This window comes from Haematobia irritans, chromosome 3 (assembly GCF_050003625.1).
Source record: "Haematobia irritans isolate KBUSLIRL chromosome 3, ASM5000362v1, whole genome shotgun sequence".
Lineage (NCBI taxonomy): Eukaryota > Metazoa > Arthropoda > Insecta > Diptera > Muscidae > Haematobia > Haematobia irritans.
The window spans coordinates 188458388-188480139 of NC_134399.1; the positions used below are offsets into that span (position 1 = coordinate 188458388).

Here is a 21752-nt window from a genome sequence, read left to right on the forward strand (position 1 = left end):
TCCGCTCCCGCTCCGCTCCGGATTTTAGAAATGCCGCTCCCGCTCCGCTCCCGCTCCGGCAAAAAAAGGGCTTGCTCCGCTCCGCTCCACGCTCCGCTCCGCTCCGCTCCGGATCCCTGCTTTAAACTAAGTCAAATTTTCGTTAAAGTAAAGAAACACATTTTTGATTTAAAGAAATCGTCCTTAAATTAACTGAAATATTGAATCTTTAGATTTAATATAAAAACGCTTCTAATATAGGGTAAGACTTATTTTGAGGATTTTGCATCTTTGGTTTAAAGTTATTTCGGAATTAAGAATATATTTTTTTACTTCGAAATAATTTCGTTATAATTTCGATTTGTAAACTGGCATTTGTTTGTACGTGAATAGCTTTATTAATATACCGGAAAATTAGAATGAAAATTCAATAAATGAGATCTGTATCCTAATTTTAATTTTATAGATCCTAGATTTAATGCCAGATAGGTCGGAAAAAAATTTCCTTATTTTCAAAAACCCGCATCTTTGGCTCGGAATCAATGCCAAAATCCTTATAGGAAGGTCAAAAACTTTGGATCCAAGTAAACTTTTTTTTTGAGTGTAGAGAAGTTTTTTGTACCAGCGCATTAAACTGCGCTTTACTGTTCTATCCGCCCATTATTATACGAAGTATATGAAATTACGCTGAAAACCCATTTTGTAGTAAGCTTATAAATAGCATTTCTTTAAATTACAAAAGTGATTTTTCCGTATCATATAAAACACATTTTTCTTATATGAAAATTGATCCAGGAAACCATAGGATCCAGCTCTGGCTGTTCATGTATTTTTGTTAGGTTAGGTGGCAGCCCGATGTATCAAGCTCACTTAGACTATTCAGTCCATTGTGATACCACATTGGTGAACTTCTCTCTTATCACTGAGTGCTGCCCGATTCCATGTTAAGCTCAGTGACAAGGGACCTCCTTTTTATAGCCGAACGGCGTTCCACATTGCAGTGAAACCACTTAGAGAAACTTTTGAAACCCTCAGAAATGTCACCAGCATTACTGAGGTGGGATAAACCACCGCTGAAAAATTTTTTGGTGTTCGGTCGAAGCAGGAATCGAACCCACGACCTTGTGTATGCAAGACCGGCAAGCTAACCACGGTGGCTCCATGTATTTTTGTTGTTCCGCTACAAAAACAATAAAAAAGATTTTAATGATATTAGTTTTGAAAAATTTCTTCATTAGTTTTAGGTCTCGAACCATTAAAATTTGCGACGCTCCATTAAAGTTGTATGTCTTTGAAGTAAGGCAGAATTTTGGAGCCTCTTCGAAGAGCAAATTTCATTCAATCCAGTTGAAATGATGTTAATATATTCCCTTTAACAACCATGCAAAAATTGGCCCAAATTTATATAGCCCCCATATAAACCGATCCCCAGATTTGAATTCGAGAACGTTTTGGAGAAGCAAATTTCAGCCGACCCCTTTTAAATTTGGTTTGTAATGTTAAAGGTCCATATCCATACCGGTCTATAAATATGTAACGCCCCCATATAAACCGATTTCCAGATTTGAAATCCGGAGCCAGAAAAGTTCATCCTTTGGTACGTGATGTTAGTATATGCCTTCTAAAAACCGTGAAAAAGTTGGTCGATATTGTTCTATAACAGGTTGGCTAACAAAGAAAAACACATTTTTTTTGTCAAAATTCGTTTTTATTATTCAACATTGTTCCCTTCAAAAGCGATACAACGATTATAACGACCTTCCAATTTTTTGAGACCATTTTGGTAGTACTCCTTCCGTTTTGTCTCAAAATAGGCCTCAGTTTCGGCGATCACCTCTTCATTGCAGCCAAATTTTTTTCCTGCGAACATCCTATTGAGGTCTGAGAACAAGAAACAGTCGCTGTGGCCAGATCTGGAGAATACGGTGGGTGGGGAAGCAATTCGAAGCCCAATTCACGAATTTTTGCCATCGTTCTCAATGACTTGTGGCACGGTGCGTTGTCTTGGTGGAACAACACTTTTTTCTTCTTTATATGGGGCCGTTTTGCCGCGATTTTGACCTTCAAACGCTCCAATAACGTCATATAATAGTCACTGTTGATGGTTTTTCCCTTCTCAAGATAATCGATAGAAATTATTCCATGCGCATCCCAAAAAACAGAGGCCATTACTTTGTCAGCGGACTTTTGAATCTTTCCACGCTTCGGAGACGGTTCACCGGTCGCTGTCCACTCAGCCGACTGTCGATTGGACTCAGGAGTGTAGTGATGGAGCTATGTTTCATCCATTGTCACATATCGACGGAAAAACTCGGGTGTATTACGAGTTAACAGCTGCAAACACCGCTCAGAATCATCAACACGGAGCCACCGTGGTGCAATGGTTAGCATGCCCGCCTTGCATACACAGGGTCGTGGGTTCGATTCCTGCTTCGACCGAACACCAAAAAGTTTTTCAGCGGTGGATTATCCCACCGCAGAAATGCTGGTGACATTTCTGAGAGTTTCAACACTTCTCTAAGTGGTTTCACTGCAATGCGGAACGCCGTTCGGACTCGGCTATAAAAAGGAGGTCCCTTGTCATTGAGCTTAACATGGAATCGGGCAGCACTCAGTGATAGGAGAGAAGTTCACCAATGTGGTATCACAATGGACAGAATAGGCTAAGTGAGCCTGATACATCTGGCTGCCACTTAACCTAACCTAACCTAACCATCAACACGTTGTTGTTTTTGGTCAAATATGAGCTCGCGCGGCACCCATTTTGCACAAAGCTTCCGCATATCCAAATATTGGTGAATGATATGACCAACACGTTCCTTTGATATCTTTAAGGCCTCTGCTATCTCGATCAACTTCATTTTACGATCATTCAAAATCATTTTGTGGATTTTTTTGATGTTTTCGTCGGTAACCACCTCTTTCGGGCGTCCACTGCGTTCACCGTCCTCCGTGCTCATTTCACCACGCTTGAATTTTGCATACCAATCAATTATTGTTAATTTCCCTGTTGCAGATTCCGGAGACTCATTATCAAGCCAAGTTTTTGCTTCCTCGGTATATTTTCCCTTCAGAAAACAGTATTTTATCAAAGCACGAAATTCCTTTTTTTCATTTTTTTCACAATAACAAAAGTTGCTTCACAAAAGACGCTCTATCTCACAAACTAATTGACTTACAGACGTCAAATTTTGACACAAATCATTTGAAGGTTGGTACTATATAAAAATAATATGCATTTAATACTAGCGATGCCATCTTTGGGTTAGACCGGGGACTTATCAGCCAGTCTGTTATGATATATAACCTCTACATTAAACAACCCCCTAAGATTTGACTTCTAAAGCCTTATGGAGGAACAAATTTCATCATGGGCCATCGACAACTGCTACCACAATCCAAGTAACTCGATAATGGAGGACAGTCCATGGTGGAGGACTCATTAGGTTCGCGCGCGCGCGTGTACTGTTAAAAGCTGAAAAGTCAAATTTCTTCTTCTCCTTACAATCACCTCAAGCGATATAGGGTCATAGAAAATGTCTTTACTTTAGAGATCCAAAAGTGTTTTTGTGTGTAGATTTAAAACTGTATTACATCCTAAAATTGTCTTTATGGTTTAGACTGACATATATATATTTTTAAGTGTATAGCTTTATTAAAAATTCGGAAAATGATAGTTACTGTTTGATAAATGAAATCCTAAATTTGGTTTTATAGAGCTAAGATTTAAAGCTAGATATCTCCCTCAAAAATGTCTTTATTTTTACGAAGCAGCATCTATGGCCCTGAATCAATACGAAAATCCTTAGGAACAATCAAAGTATTTGTATACTACACACAAAAAAATTTTTCTGATTCAATTACGAAATTAATTGATCCAATTAATTTGTTAATTGAATTGTCTTCAATCACAAAAATGATAGTATTAATTCAAAAATTAATTGAAAGTGAATTAAAAAATGTATTGATCCAATTAAAAAATTAATTGATACTAATACTTTGTATGATTGATTTTTGTTTCAATAAAACTCAATTAAAATTTTAATTGGAAAAATTTTGGTTATATTTTTTCTGTGTACGCTAAACTTTTTTAGTGTGTATTTAACACCGTTTTACTTTAGTATTTCCGAGCCACTGTGGTGTAATGGTTTGCATGCCCGCCTTGCATACACAAGGTCGTGGGTTCGATTCCTGCTTCTACCGAACACCAAAAAGTTTTTCAGCGGTGGATTATCCCACCTCAGTAATGCTGGTGACATTTCTGAGGGTATCAAAGCTTCTCAAAGTTGTTTCACTGCAATGTGGAACGCCGTTCGGACTCGGCTATAAAAAGGAGGTCCCTTGTCATTGAGTTTAACATGGAAACGGGCAGAACTCAGTGATAAGAGAGAAGTTCACCAATGTGGTATCACAATGGACTGAATAGTCTAAATGAGCCTGATACATCGGCCTGCCACCTAACCTAACCTAACCTAGTATTTCCGATTAGTCAAGGGTTTGTGTCCGTTTCACAAACCATAAAATTTAAAAGATTTCTACCACTTAAGTTTTCCAACTACTTAATTAAAATTGCAAATTTTCAAATTTTTGAATCTCTCCACAATCAGTACAATAAACAATGCAACATTATTGTCCAATCTTATCTTGACCATTAATCCTTAAATCCATCCCTGTTGAATGAAAAACAAAAATTATATACCCATCCAAATGCAAACCACAATGTTTCGTATACGATGTTCTTCTTCTCCTCGTATGAACGTAGAGGATTTCTACTTTTGTGGGTTGGCTTCCTCCTTCCTACATTTTCGGTTAATTTAGCAACCATTGAGGGTGTTAATAGCCTACAGCATACATATTTTACAATTTGTTATGTTTCCGAATCTCCTGGGGCAAAAATTGTAACATTTGATACATTTAAAATAATATTGAAAGCATTAAAGATAAAATATTTGTGGGACTTCCGTTGGAAGTATTGAATATTAATGGCTACAAAAAAAAAAACACCCACAAAGACAGAAGGAAAAGAAAATTGTTACGGTCTAATTAGATAAATAAAATCAACAACAACAACAACAAGAATAGCAATAACAATATGAGTGTCTTGTGTGAGAATATGCGTATAAAGGGAATTGGTTTTATGTATATACTCGAAAAATCTGTTGGTTGTGATGAACAAAAAAAAAAATTACAATAATCAGAAATTTTAGTAGACACACCCACCTTGTGGAAAATTTGAGGGAAAATTTCTAAGGAAAAAAAAACAAACAAAAAGAACAAAAAACGGGATATACAATTTCATTAAAGAAAATAAAATTTATATTTAAAGAAAAATAAATTAATTTATTTAATTTTTTTTTTAGAAATTTGTTCATACTGCCGCCTTTTTTCCATGCAAATAAAATTTGTCAAAATTTTTAAAATGTAACGTATTTTTATGACAGCTTTTTTTATCCTAGAGGAAAGTCTTTTTGTGGGATATCTAGGAAAAAATCTCCAACAACTGTGCTTTACATGGCAAGAGAGTGAGATTTTACAAAGAGACTTATGTTTGTTTACTTCACAGCTCATTTAGTGAGAGAGAGAGAGTAAGAGTACGAGAGAAAGCTTTTGTATATTTAACTCTGAGAGAGCCGTTTATTACCAACAACGTCCTTGGGAATCAGCAGGGGTTTATGTTCTCACTTACAGTTAGACGAAATTCCCCTTTTAAAAACTTTAAATCCACAAACAAATAAAAAAATACCTATGGAGGGGTAGCTGCTTAAAAGGAAACCATAGAGATGTGATCAAAAAACAGGAATCCTAAATACTCAGTTTTACTATCGTTTTACAGTTCAATCGTGATTAAGACAACGAATTCAACAGAAAACTAAACAATAATTTTTTTTTAATTACAAAAAAAGACGTCCAAGTTGTGAAAATTTTAAGAAAAAAAATGTGAATAAAATTTAAATTTAAATAAAAAAAATAAAAAACAAAAATTAAATAAACCTAAACAATCGGACAAAATAATTAAAGTGTTTGGAAGAGAGAAAAAACCCTTTAAATAGGAAAACAAAACCAAAACTATTATGGGTAACGGCGGTGAAGTTAAAGTCGCTACCGTGGATGTTGAGGGTGGTGATAATATGGCCACCTTACCCGTATCTCGTTCGCATACCACCGGCAGCACTGATAGCGCTGAAAAGAATAATGCCGCCAACAAGGAAATGGAATTAAAAAATGTTGTGCCTCAACCATTACAAAGGTTAATATGAAATTCATAATTGGAAATGATTTTAGTATTTCGTATTTTTTTTATTTATCTCAACTTTACAGTTTTCATTTGTAAATGATGGGAAAATAACATAAATCCGTAATGTTCTTATATGTTGTGTTTTTTTTTATTCTACATGGAAGAAGGACTTTTTCAAGGATTTTTTTTATATTAAAAACAAAAACAAAAACAAGCAAAGGGAAACTGTTATTGTAACACTCTTGTTGTTATATCAGCTACAAGGAAGTGAATATGATGTTGTATTCTATGACGAGTGATTGTAGTGTGCTGTGCAGACAGTTTGCGTATTGGCCAGACAGTTTGGAGTGTTGCCAAAGTGTCTGATGGTTTTTATGTTTTATGAATTTTTTCAATTGAAATGTTTATTTTTTATTTTATTTTTCTGTTATGGTTTGTTGGCAATGGTCTAAGGGCAAAAAACACAGATCAGCTTTATATCTCACTTAACTTTTGGCATGGAATCAAGAACTGTTTGTTTAATTCAAGTTTTACATCATCCACAAAGGATCAAAATGAAGTGTGGGTATTACTTTTTGATAATTTCTTTTTAAATAGATGCTCAATAATGATTTAACATTTAACAGTGGGAGATACATTCCATATACCTCCAGACAAATTCAGGATAAATAATATTAAAAAACTTGATTTATTTTGTTTCTTGTTCGATCTTTTTCAGTTTAAATAAAATTCTTTATTTTGCCAAGCTTGGCAAAATAAAGAATTTTATTTAATATTAAAAAAATAATTGACTTAATTAAACGTTTTTTAATTGATTTCTTTATGATTAATTTTAGTTGTGACCAAAATTTTTTTTAATCAAAAATATTTTTTTTCTCGAATTCATAAAAAAATTGTCGGATTCATTTAAAATCCTAATTAAGCGCTTTCTGTGGTACATTTCAATATATTGGATTTTTTTCTAATTCGAAACATCTTTAAAATTTTACACAAACAAGAGAACTTATTAAATATTTTTATATCCTCCACCATAGGATGGGGGTATATTAACTTTGTCATTCCGTTTGTAACACATCGAAATATTGCTCTAAGACCCCATAAAGTATATATATTCTGGGTCGTGGTGAAATTCTGAGTCGATCTGAGCATGTCCGTCCGTCCGTTCTGTTGAAATCACGCTAACTTTGGACCGAAACAAGCTATCGACTTTAAACTTGACCTAAGTAGTTGTTATTGATGTAGGTCGGATGGTATTGAAAATGGACCATATCGGTCCACTTTTACGTATAGCCCCCATATAAACGGACCCCCAAATTTGGCTTGCGAGGCCTCTAAGAGAAGCAAATTTCACCCGATCCGGCTGAAATTTGGTACATGGTGTTAGTATATGGTCTCTAACAACCATGCAAAAATTGGTCCATATCGGTCCACTTTTACGTATAGCCCCCATATAAACGGACCCCCAAATTTGGTTTGCGATTGCTCTAAGAGAAGCAAATTTCATCCGATCCGGCTGAAATTTGGTACATGGTGTTAGTATATGGTCTCTAACAACCATGCAAAAATTGGTCCACATCGGTCCATAATTATATATAGCCCCCATATAAACTGATCCCCCGATTTGGCTTTCGGAGCCTCTAAGAGAAGCAAAATTCATCCGATCCGGCTGAAATTTGGTACATGGTGTTAGTATACGGTTTTTAAGAACCATGCAAAAATTGTCCACATCGGTCCATAATTATATATATCCCTCATATAAACTGATCCCCAGATTTGACCTCCGGAGCCCCTTGGAAGAGCAAAATTCATCCGATTCGGTTCAAATTTGGTACGTGGTGTTAGTATATGGTATCCAACAACGATGCAGGGATTGGTTCATACCAGTCTATAATTATATATAACCCCCATATAAACCGATCCCCAGATTTGACCTCCGGTGCCTTTTGGAGAAGCAAAATTCATTCGATCTGGTTGAAATTTGGTACGTAGTGGTAGTATATGATATTTAACAACCATGCCAAAAGTGGTCCATATCAGTCCATAATCATATATAGCCCCCATATAAACCGATCCCGAGATTTGGTTTTGGAACCTCAGTTGAAATTTGGTACATTTTGCTAGTATATGGCCGTTAACTACCATGCCTAACTAGGTCCATATCGGTCTATATATATATAAAGCCCTCAGATAAATCGATCCCCAATCACACAAAAATTGGTCCATATTTAAGTTCATAATTGTATATAGCCCCATAAAAGCGACCCCCATATATCAATTATGGCTCTCTACGTATCGTGCAAAAGTCGATATCGATTCGTAATTACCCAGCAAAAAATTTGGAAGTTCTTCCAAAGGCACAACTTTAAAAGCACTTCCAGAAGATGCACTCCCAATGATGTTCTTTATTTTAACTACCCAGGAAGTTCTTTTAATTCAATTTTTTATATCTTGGTTTTTTCATACTTTTAATAGGTAATTTAAAGTTTTTTTGTTTCAAATAGGTTAAAACCAGAGTAAGAATTCATAAAATGGTACAAATCATTTAAATTTTGTCGGAAAAATGCTAAATCCAATCTAAAAAAATTGTGAATTTTTGAAAATATTTGAGGTCAAACGTTTCCGACAAGCGTTAGAATCCATTAAAAATTATAAAAAATTATCAAAATTATTTATTTCACAAAATATCACAGAATTTTTTAATATACATCCAAAGCATTGAATTTGGATCACACCTAAAGAAGTGATGCAAATTCAGTGCCACGGCTGTTGAAATGGAGGACTTCTGTCCTATGACAAGCCCATGTTAAATTCATCGCTTCTGCGTCAATTTTGCACCACTTACGGATCCAAAAATAACATTTTCATTACTTTTTTGGCGACGCTTTTTTTGCTGGGTATTTGTAGACGTACCTATACATACCTTTTTTGTCTAATATGTACCACGGGCTATCTCACAATTTAGAAAACGATTTAAGATACCACAACCCAGCAAAAAAAGCGTCGCCAAAAAAGTAATGAAAATGTTCTTCTAGGATCCGGAAGTGGTGCAAAATTGACGCAGAAGCGATGAATTTAACATGGACTTGTCATAGGACAGAAGTCCTCCATTCCAACAGCCCTTCCACTGAATTTACATAACTTCTTTAGGTGTGATCCGAATTCAATGTTTTGGATGTAAATTAAAAAATTCTGTCATATTTTGTCAAATAAATATTTTTTATATTTTTTTTTATAATTTTTAGTGGATTCTAACGCTTGTTGGAAACGTTTGACCTCAAATATTTTCAAAAATTCACAATTTTTTCAGATTGATTTTAGCATTTTGTCGACAACATTTAAAAGATTTGTACCATTTTATGAATTCTTGCTCTGTTTGCAATCTATTCGAAACAAAAAAAGTTAAAATTACCCATTAAGAGTATGAAAAAAAAACATGTTATAAAAAATTGAATTAAAAGAACTTCCGGGGAAGTTAAAATAAAGAACATCATTGGGATTGCATCTTCTGGAAGTGCTTTTGTAGTTGTGCCTTTGGAAGAACTTCCAAATTTTTTTGCTGGGAACCTAACATAAGTAATTCGATTGTGGATGACAGTCTTTCGTAGAAGTTTCTACGCAATCGATGGTGGAGGGTACATAAGATTCGGCCTGGCCGAACTTACGGCCATATATACTTGTTTTAATTTATTTTTTAAATATATATTTTTTAATTTTAAAATATTATTTAAATTTGCCGGCTCTGAAAAAAATATTGTCGAGAGGCAAAAGAAGACACATTTCTCTAATATAAAGTTTTTTTCCTTGTTAAAAAGTCGATAAACTTTTCAATGAAGTCGTATTTTCCTTATAATTAAGTGATTTGACTTAAAAATGGGTATCATACATGAAAGAAAAAATTTTTGGGGTAAGGTCAACTTGATTTTAATAATTCAGAAAAAGTCTTTGTAACTAATGAAATTGTCTTTAAATGTGTTGCCTTTTAGCATCTTGACTACAAAGAAAAAATCGTTCAAAAATAGGATATGTTATTCAACACTTTATTTTAAAGACGTTTTATACTTGAAACATAGCATAATTTCTACTGAAAGTCGTGTCTGAATTTGGAAAATAAAGTTGTCGTTAACTCGTTTTTAAAGGATTTTGACAACATATTAAGAAACATGCTGAAAAAACAAAAAATTAAAGTTTTCTTCCTAGAAGCAACTATACAAAACCCAAAATTAAAAGAGAATTTTGTCTTAAAAGTATCCTTATCTGTATTCTCCGCTTCTTTGGCTCAGAATCAATACCAAAATTGTTAAAGTAAAGACAAAATCTTTGGAACCGGGCATGCATTTTTTTCAGTGTACTTACCCTACAGAAAACAACAAATATTCTTGAACAAGTATATATATGGTGTTAAGGCCAGACCGAATCATAAATATTCACCACCATGAATCAAACGTAATAGTATGCTTTGAAAATATATAAAATGTCAGGTGGAATTGATTACAGATGTTCTCCAAAGCTAACATAGATATATATGTTAAAAAAACATGACCCGATACACACCATATTCGGCAGACCTATTTATGGACCAAAAAAAAATTTTATTTCCAAGCAAATCGTATAAAAATTGGGGTGTCTAGATGCTTTACCAAAATATGGACCGATTCACATCATATTCGCCACATCTATGGAGTGAATACCCATCGGCCGGACCGAATCTTAAATATCCACTACCATGAATAAAACGTAATAGTTTCCTTTGAAAATATATAAAATTTCAGGGGGATTTAATGACAGATATTCTCCCAAGCTAACATACATATGTACCAAACCAGGGCCCGATACATACCCTATACTGCAGACCTATTTATGGATCCAAAAAAAAAAAAGATTTTTATTTCCAAGCAAATCGGATAAAAATTGGGTTGACCACATGCTATACCAAAACATGGACCGATTCACACCATATTTGCCACAACGATTTATGGACAAAAAATACTCCTAAATTTTGAATTTGAGGAAATTGGATAAAATATGGATGTGAGAAACCCAATAAGTCAAATCGCGAGATCGGGCTATATGGGGGTTATACCGAAACTTGGACCGATACACAACGCCTTCGGCACACTTATTTCTAGACCCAAAATACCTTTAGATTTCTAATTTCAGACAAATCGGATAGAAATTGCGGTATCTAAAATCCCACGAAAGTAAATTGGGAGATCGGGCTATATGGTGGCTGTACCAAAACAAGGACCGATGGACCAAAATACCTCTACCTCTGAATTTCAGAAAAAACACAAGTATATACGGCCGAAAGTTCGGCCAGGCCGAATCTTATGTACCCTCCACCATCTTAAAACTTCTTAACATCGTTTTCTCAATTGTGAGTTAGTTCATACGTCGTATGTATTAGACAATACGTAGAGAGCCAGAATTGAAATATGAGGGTCGCTTATATGGGGGCTATATACAATTATAAACTTGATATGGACCAATTTGTATGTGATTGGGGATCGATTTATCTGATGGCTATATATAACTATAGACCGACATGGACCTAGTTAGGCATGGTTGTTAACGGCCATATACTAGCACAATGTACCAAATTTCAACTGACTCGTATGAAATTTGCTCCTCCAAGAGGCTCCAAAACCAAATCTGGGGATCTGTTTATATGGGGGCTATATATGATTATGGCCTGATATGGACCACTTTTGGCACAGTTGTTAAATATCATATACTACCACCACGTACCAAATTTCAACTAGATCGGATGATTTTTGCTTCCTCAAAAGCCATCGGAGGTCAAATCTGGGGATCGGTTTATATGGGGGCTATATATAATTATGGACTGATATGAACCAATTCCTGTCTTGTTGGTGGATACCATATACTAACTTCTGGTACCAAATTTCAACCGAATCGGATGAATTTTGCTCTTCCAAGAGGCTCCGGAGGTCAAATCTGGGGATCGGTTTATATAGGGCCTATATATAATTATGGACCGATTTCGACCAATTTTTCCAAGGGTATTTGAGGCCATATATTAACACCACGTACCAAATTTCAACTGAATCAGATGAATTTTGGTCTTCCAAGAGGCTCCAGAGGTCAAATCTGGTGATCGGTTTATATGGGGGCTATATATAATTATGGATCGATGTGGACCAATTTTTGCATGGTCATTAGAGACCATATGTTAACACCATGTACCAGATTTCAGCCGGATCGGATGAAATTTGCTTCTCTTAGAGGCTCCGCAAGCCAAATCGGGGGATCGGTTTATATGGGGGCTATATATAATTATGGACCGATGTGGACCAATTTTGCATGGTTGTTAGAGACCATATACTAAGATTATGTACCAAATTTCAGCCGGATCGGATGAAATTTGTTTCTCTTAGAGGATTCGCAAGCCAAATTTGGGTGGTCCGTTTATATGGGGATATACGTAAAAGTGGACCGATATGGCCATTTGCAATACCATCCGACCTACATCAATAACAACTACTTGTGCAAAGTTTCAAGTCGATAGCTTGTTTCGTTCGGAAGTTAGCGTGATTTCAACAGACGGACGGACGGACATGCTCAGATCGACTCAGAATTTCACCACGACCCAGTATATATATACTTTATGGGGGGGGGGTCTTAGAGCAATATTTCGATGTGTTACCTATGGTGGAGGGTATAAAAATCGGACAAAAATTGTGGTGTCTAGATGTTCATGACTCCAAATAGCGGGTTCTAAGGGATGGAGGTAGCTGTTTTCATCGCCAAGTAAACAGTTCAGAATATAATTGGTCAGATTATTATATAATTGGTCAGATGTTTTCGAAATGGTTCACATCTTGTGAATCTCAGAAAAGGACTCAATCTCCACTCCGGTCGATGGGAAGATTCGATTCGGCTCTCAGTAATGCTAGTGACATTTCTGCATGAAAAAAAAGCTTCTCTAAGTGGTTTCACTGAAACGTGAAATGCCATTCATACTCGGCAATAAAAAGGAGGTCCTTTGTCAATGAGCCCAACATAGTATCGGGCAGCACTTATTTATTGACAAGAGAGATGTTCGCCACCTGTGTTATCACAATGGACTGAATAGTCCAAGTGAGCCTAAGATATCGGGCTGCCAATATACCCAACCTAAGGCATTTCGATGTTTCATCTATTCTTTGGTATACCGGCTTCCGGTCACAGAAACTTTCTCGGTTTGAACTGAACCAGCATCAAATATTGCCCTGAATTTGTCTCAGGTTTGGGGTCAATGTTTTGACGTTTCCTTGGGCTCCGATGTATACCATGCTGTAACGAAACTACGCGGAAGCGTTCGTTGTCCAGACAAAGGCGTTACTCATTATCCTACAGGATACTAACCATTCGATCTTTCGAAATGTTTACTCTCACAGCTATCTCGCCGCCGTGGTTGACGCTTTCGGGGCAGCTGGACATGAGTAATCAAAAGGCAATAAGGGATCATGTTGTAACTCGTTGAAAAAATTTTTGGACATACATCCAGGGAGGAATATGAACAACCCATAACCCCATAAAGCGAACTTAGAACATTTTTGGAACATCTGATAAAAATAAAATGAATGCAAGAAAAATGTTACCCACGAGTTCCATCTGGCAAAACATGTGGCCAGTAGCCATTCTTGAGTATGTTCAATATGGTTGTAAATAAAACTTCCATCTTTATATTTGTTTTCAAATATGATTCCATCAATCTTAAATTGAATCCTTGAAAAAAGACAACTATGTTTCCACTGCGAATTTGTTATTTATAGTATCACGTTTCACCTAGGATCTTAATAAATTGCAATTAAAAGTTAACTCAAAAATTATCCCAGAGATTTCCGGTTGTTTTCTTTATATCCATGACACAAAGACACAAGTGAATGTCCTCCAATGTATGAGGCATGAAACATAATTTCATTTAAACTTCTGTTTTTTGTGAGTCCTTAAATGCATTGTAATATTTAAGGATAAAAAATAAATAATCTCCCAAATACAAAGAGAAAACCTGAATGACGGACGAACTATAACTAAACGTGATGTATATCTCGCCCAAGAGAACATAGCTTTAAAGACAGCTTGGTGTATACACCAAGAATATGTCACGTTGCAGATAACTGCAAGGATAAATCCAATACAAAAACCATTGCCTACCGCATCATTTGTCGTATATACGTCCTTTCTTTCTTGTCTCTGTTTGCAAACATAAAAATCTGGAGTGCAGCAAGAAAAAAAAACACATGCAAAATTAAAAAGACAAGCTTACTTGACAAGCCTCTAAACTGGGGGAGGAATACAGTCCTCGAAGGACGCAAAACATATTTCAAACACTTTTCTCAAGAATGGGAAGTTGAGAACATTGTTCATAAGAAGCCCACTGCAGTGGGCTTTCTGTACAATGCAAACTTCATGTAAAATCATACTGACTTCATACTGTGGAAGAGATGAATAAAAATTTCACATTAAATTGGTATAACAAATCCCTAGGATAGAAAATGCAATGAACGGAAATATTAAAAGTGGATTTGTCACGTATTTTTTAATGCCTTAGGATAACTTTCTAGCGTGCATAATCAAGAATAAAAAGTTAGACTAATGCTTGCAGGAAATGTTTACGGTTTATTTTTTGATGTACATATACCGCAAAAGATAAGGTGTTGAATTTAGAAGATTAAGCATGGGCTAGATGTCATGATGCTTTGTATTGGAGACAGTTGGTAAGGTTAGGTATAGTGACAGCCCGGTATTTTGGGCTCACGTAGTTTAGTCAGTCCATTGTGATACCACAGGTAGTGAACTTCTCTCTTATCAATGAGTGCTGTCCGATTTTATCTTTAGCTCATTGACAAGACATCTCCTTCTTATAGGTTAGGTTAGGTGGCAGCCCGATGCATCGGGCTCACTTAGACTATTCAGTCCATTGTGAAACTACAATGGTTGACATCTCTCTTATCACTGAGTGCTGCCCGATTCCATGTTGAGCTCAATGTCAAGAGACCTCATTTTTACCCCCTAAACCACATAGCGGTCAGGGTATAATAAGTTTGATTTGCCATAAAATGTGCCTACCAGAAATATTGATTTTAGACTCCATAAAATATATACCGATCGACTCAGAATCATCTCCTGAGTCGATCTAGCGCTTGGTGTCCGTCCGTCAGTCCATGTATTTTTTGTTCACAGTATTCCGGTCGCAATTATTAACTGATTTTGATGAATTTTGGTATAGTTAGTTTCTTGGGCACTTGGACGAACGCTATTGAATTTCAAATTTAGATATAGCTCCCATATATATGTATCGGCCGATTTCGGCAAATGGGGTCACGTTGCACTTTTTTACTAACCGATCGTCGTCAAATTTAGCGCAAAATAATCTTCTGCATCTCCCTTTAAGCCTGCAAAATTTCATCGAAATCGGTTCACATTTAGATATAGCTCCCATATATATGTATCGCCCAATTTTGCAAAATTAGGCCATAAAACCCTTATTTATCAACCGATTTTACTCAAAGTTGGCTAAATGTAATCTTCTATAGCACTAACTATATGCGCTATAGCTCCTCCATATATATGTACCGCCCGATTTTTCTAAATTTGGCCATAAAACCCTATTCATCAACTGATCTTACTCAAAGTTGGCTAAATGTAATCTGCTATAGCACTAACTGTATGTGCAAAAAAATCATCGAAATCGGTTCAGATTGAGATATAGCTCCCATATATATGTACCGCCCGATTTTTCTCAAATTTGGCCATAGAACCCTTATTTATTAACCGATCTTACTCAAAGTTGGCTATATCCAGTCCTCTATAGTACTGCAGGTATGTGCAAAATTTCATCGAAATCGATTCAGATGTAGATATAGCTCCCATATATGTATCGCCCGATTTTGAAAAATTTGCCACTAAAAACCTTGTGTTTGACCATAAAGGCCTAATTTCTTAACTGATCTTACTCAAATTTGGCACAAAGTAACCTTTTGTAGTATTAATCAAACCCGCAAAATATTATGCAAATTGGTTCAGATTTAGATATAGCTTCCATATATATGCATCGCTCGATTTTCCCAAATTTGGCCATAATACTCTTATTTATTAACCAATATTACTCAAATTTAAAATTTTGATGTACTTATACGTACTTGTATTTATATGTACTTGTAGCTCTTACATAAGAATATTGCTTGATTTTCACAAATTTGGATCTATTACCCACACTAATTGAGCGATTTTCTCTTTTTTTTTAATAATGGACTCAATATTAGAGGCATACTAACTCCATAGGAGCAATATCAACTACAGCCAGTCTTGCTAGAAGTAGGGGAAATTCCCTATATGTAGGTTTTTTTCTAATATTTAGTGTCTTGTAGCACGTAGGGCCACAATGTAGGGACATTTTCACTCAACACAATTTCTAATAATTTTTACATTTTGGTGGCTCTTCCTCCTCTAGAAGTTTACCAATGTGTGGTAAAGACAGTTACCACTCGTGCCAAAAAAAAAAAACTAACAAAATTTTAAGATAACCACAAATCTACCAAACAAACATTTTTGTCAAAACTGTATTTCTGTAGAAAATTTTGTCAAAATTTTATTTCTACAGAAAATTTAGTCAAAATTGTATTTCTATAGAAATTTTTTCAAAATATTATTTCTGTAAAAAATTTCCCAAAATTGTATTTCTATGGAATTTTTTCTCAACATTTTTTCTATAGAATTTGTTATAAAAATTTTATTTCTATAGAAAAATTTCTCAAAAAAATTTGTTTATAGAAACTTTTTCCAAAATTTTATTTCTATAGAGATTTAAAAAAAACTATTTTTGTGGCAACCGTGGTGGTAACACAAATTTATTTTCTAGGTTATATACGTTGCATTTTCATGTTTTAAAATAATAAAGTAGTTAGAACCATTTTTGTTTTGTAAAATTTGTTTAAATTTAACGAAAATATTATAGGGAAAATTGTTTGGGAATGTATAGGAAAATAGGGGACTTTTTTTTGTCCTTTTAGGGTAAACCGAACATTTTCCCTGGCAACACTGACTATGAGCTATAGTCAGATTGAGACAAAGTACCCATAAACATGTACCACTTAATTTTCTTAAATATGCAACTGCGTTTTATCTCCCAGATCTATATCAATGTTACCCCACAAATGCTTATGATTACTAATTCAGTAAGGGTGGTTTAGGGTTTGATATAGTCGGCCCCGCCCGACTTTCTACTTTACTCACTTGTTATAGCTGAGTTCGAACGGCATTCCACATTGCAGTGAAACCACTTAGGGAAGCTTTGAAACACTCAAAAATATCACCAGCATTACTGAAAAACTTTGTGGTGTTTGGTCGAAATTGGGTTTGAACCCACGATCCTGCGTATGCATGGCGGGCATACTAACCATTACTCTACTCCGGTAATGATAACCTTTGTCAGATTTTAAAAAGTCATCTTCAAATTTTGCTGTGTTCGATTTGAAAATTTTTTACATTTTATTGCTTTTTGATGGTCGAATCTTAAAAGAAAACATGAAATAGTTGAATTTTCGAATTAATCAGGAAGTTCATCTTTCGATTTTCCACATTATTGAAAAGTCAACTTTCAGAATATTCGATTTTACGGCTAAAGCAAAGCCCGTAGACATAAAAAACGATTGGTCGGTCTTGGGCAAAAACTAAGCTGAACGCAAAGGAAAAACTTTCCTCCCGAACGATATTCACCGTTTTATGAAGTATTTTCTTTTAGGACAAACAAAACAAAAGTTTATAATAAGCGATTCAACGATTGTCTCTAATGTTTCTTTATTTGTTTTTAAAGAAAAAATATTTTTCAGTGTGGTTACTCGAACGATTTTGCCAGTAGATTTTCTGGCTCTAGTCCCCAAAAATTCCTCACAAAAATCCTCAAAAGAATTTAAAATTTTTTTTTATGGAAATAAAGAAATAGGCTCTGCTGTAGAAAATCAGTAATAATTTAAAAATTGCAAAAACTTTGTAATACCAACTAGCGAGCTGCAATGAAATCAACACTTTGAAGAAATACACCATGAGACTGGTGATCGTCTTTCAAATGTCATTGGGCATTATGAAAATAAACCCCAATATTTTAAACGAATATAAACTCAAAATTTCTCTTTGAGGATTGTGCTTCCTTTGCAAGTGGGGCATTTTTCACATTTTTGAATTTGCTGCTCTGAATAGCATTGTACTGCACCAGATTTGTTGTTTTTTGTAGCCGCACTTCTGCCGGGGCTTATTTCTCACGGCCCTTTAATTCAAAAAAGAAAATGAGCCCTAATATTTGTGGGGTCGATTTTCATACTTCAGTTACATTTGGTTGGGCCATATTCATTATGAAGTTTCGCCCCCCACATTTGTGGCCCCGTTTTCTTTGGGGTTTCGGGCTCATTTTCCTTTAGCCCATGTTCATAAAAGAGTTTCAATATTATGTTGATCAATGAACACAGAAGAAGCCGAAGTTTAACTAAAACTTTTCTTTCTCGTGCAAAACTCATTGCAATGTTGACAATTTTCCATATTGATTTTCTGTTACTGGTCGCCGAAGCGATACTAAACAAAAAAAAATCTTTCTATAGGTAAACATTTAAGTCATTTTACAAACGGATTTAAAAGGATTCCGTCAAGCATAAAAATACTGGCATAAGTTTTAAGTTACATTTAATGAAAGGACGAAAGAGGTTTTCTTCATGAAGCCAGGTTGCCACATTGCACTTCGCATTGCTACTGCAAATATGCTGTGCAGAGGCAAGAAGGACGACTATATTGGTTCGAAGCTAGACAAAAGGATATCCATATACGCGAAAAAGGATATTTTTTTTCTTGTTTTGCTTACAGTTACTATTTGTTGTATAATTTAGGCGAATGACTCCATATAAATGTATGCGTATGTGTGTGAGAGAGATCGAAAACCTTCTACCGGTAGTTTGTGTGCAGAAGTCTTCAATGAGGTATCATTCCAACACTTTACATAATAGCTACAGATTTAGGTCAACTTTTCTGATGAGGGAACAAAACAAAATAAATCCATTAAAAATTAGGGAACAAAAAATCAAATGAATTCAACCAACCAGCCCTTGGTTGCCAACTGCATAAGACCAACGTTTTCAGGATATATGCACGAGTATGTGTATATGGTTTTGCATTCTCCTCCCCTCTTCATCAACATCCTGTAAACAAGAACCAGGTGGGGAGGGGGGGGGGACAAATATTTGTTGCTTTTTAACATTTCGATTGCATGCAAACATAGGGAAAATTTACAGATCGTTAAGTCGACACTTTGCACAACCAAACCAACACCCAATTTGGCTCGTGGAAAACACCAGACAGCCTGACGACTACTCTTATTCCGCCATGTTGCCTCAAACAGGAAGTAATTGTTGGAGCAACAAGAATTTATGTAAATGGAACGTTTGTGACAAATACTACACACATATACATGATGAGAATACAAATTGCAGAGGGAAGTAGTTCGAGGGAAGTAGTTCGAGGAAAGGAGTAAAATCCCATGTCTTTAGTAATGATGCGCTTAAGAGTACTTTTGGTTTGGGAAACCACTTAGAAAGTAAACCAAATCACAATAAGAGAACCTTCAGATGTATGTCATATGGAAATAATATCACAAAAAAAGATTGGAATGTAAATGAATCCTTTTACAGTTACCGTTTGCAGATGACAATCGGGTATGAAAGCAATATTGTGGAGATGTGAAATATGGTATCTCTTTTGTATATTTGGTCGGGGAGGTGAACTCCTCTTTGCCTATCTTTTTGAATGCTAAATTTTAGATCCCGGATTGTGTTGAAATTTATCGGAGAAAGTCGATATTTGGTCGATTAGAGGGCCCCTATTTATCCTGTTGTTTTTGTATAGTATACTTAAAAAAATCAAGATCATATTTCTATAGAAAATTTGGTCCACATTTTATTTCTATAGAAAATTTTGTCAAAATTTTATTTCTGTAAAAAATTTTGTCAAAATTTTATTTCTGTAAAAAAATTTTGTAAAAATTTTATTTCTATAGACAATTTTTTCAAAATTTTACTTTTAAATAATTTTTTTCAAAATTTTATTTTATAGGAAATTTTGTCAAAAATTTATTTCTGTAGAAAAATTTTTCAAAATTTTATTTGTATAGAAAATCTTGTCTTTTTTTAAAAATGTTATTTCTATAGAAAATTTGATCAAAATTATAATCCTATAAACAATTTATTCAAAATACAAAATGGTCAAATTTGTTAATATTTTTTCTATTGAAAATGTAGTCAAATTTTATTTCTATAGAAAATTTGATCAAAATTTTATTTCTATAGAAAATTTTGTAAAAATTTAATTTCTACAGGAAATTTGTTCAAAATTTTATTTCTGCAGAAAATTTTGTCAAAATTTTTATTTCTATACAAAATCTTTTCAAAATTTTATTTCTATAAAATTTTTTTATTTCTATAGAATTTTTTTTTTCAAACTATTATTTCTAAAGAAATTTTTTCGAAAGTTTATTACTATAGAAAATTTTTTCAACATTTTATTTCTATCGAACATTTTTTCAATTTTTATTTATATAGAAAATTTTGTCAACATTCTATTTCTATAAAAAATTGTTTTAAAATTTTATTTATATAGATTTTTTTTTTAATTTTATTTCTATAAAAATGTTTTAAAATTTTACTTCAATAGCTAATTTCGTCAAAATTTTATTTCTAAAGAAAATTTTTGTCAACATTTTATTTCTATAGACAATTTGTTCAAAATTTAATTTCTGTAGAAAATTTTGTCAAAATTTTATTTCTACAGAAAATTTTTTTTCAAAATTTTACTTTTATAGCAATTTTTTTATTTCTATAGAAAATTTTGTCAAAAATTTATTTTTTGTAGAAAAATTTTTCAAAATTTTATTTCTATAGAAAATCTTGTCAAAATTTTATTTTTTAAAAATGTTATTTGTATAGAAAATTTGATCAAAATTATATTCCTATAAAAAATTTAGTCAAAATAGAAAATAGTCAATTTTTTTTATTTCTATAGAAAATTTTGTTAATATTTTTTCTATTGAAAATGTAGTCAAATTTTATTTCTATAGAAAATTTGATCAAAATTGTATTTCTATACAAAATTTTGCCAAAATTTTATTTCTATTTCTATTGATTTTTTTTTTAATTTTATTTCTATAGATTTTTTTTCAAAATTTTATTTCTAAAGACAGTTTTTTCAAAAGTTTATTATTATAGAAAATTGTTTTGAAATTTTATTTCTATCGAACATTTTTCAAAATTTTATTTCTATAGAAAATTGTTTTAAAATTTTATTTCGATAGAAAATGTTCTCAACATCTTTTTCCTTTCGAAAATTTTGTCAAGATTTTATTTCTATAAAAAATTTTGTTAAAATTTTACTTCTATAGAAAATTTTGTCAAAGTTTTATTTCTATTGAAAATTTTGTCAAAATAGTTTTTCTATTGAAAATGTAGTCAATTTTTATTTCTGTAGCTAATTTAGTCAACATTTTATTTCTATAGAAAAT

The 21752-nt window shown here is 33.8% G+C and overlaps 1 protein-coding gene across 13 annotated transcripts in view; it reads left to right on the forward strand.

Annotated features, from left to right (window-relative positions):
- The window catches only part of OtopLa (proton channel otopetrin-like a), a 237535-nt gene that overhangs the window by 158294 nt on the left and 57489 nt on the right, over positions 1-21752 (forward strand). For 2 of the 13 annotated variants that reach the window (XM_075300672.1, XM_075300675.1), the window contains exon 2: positions 5813-6226. The exons of the other annotated variants lie outside the window; for them this stretch is intronic. In XM_075300672.1, the coding sequence (XP_075156787.1) occupies positions 6051-6226 (176 nt within the window). In that variant the 5' untranslated portion in view covers positions 5813-6050. The remainder of the gene's footprint in view (positions 1-5812; positions 6227-21752) is intronic. 13 annotated transcript variants of the gene reach the window in all.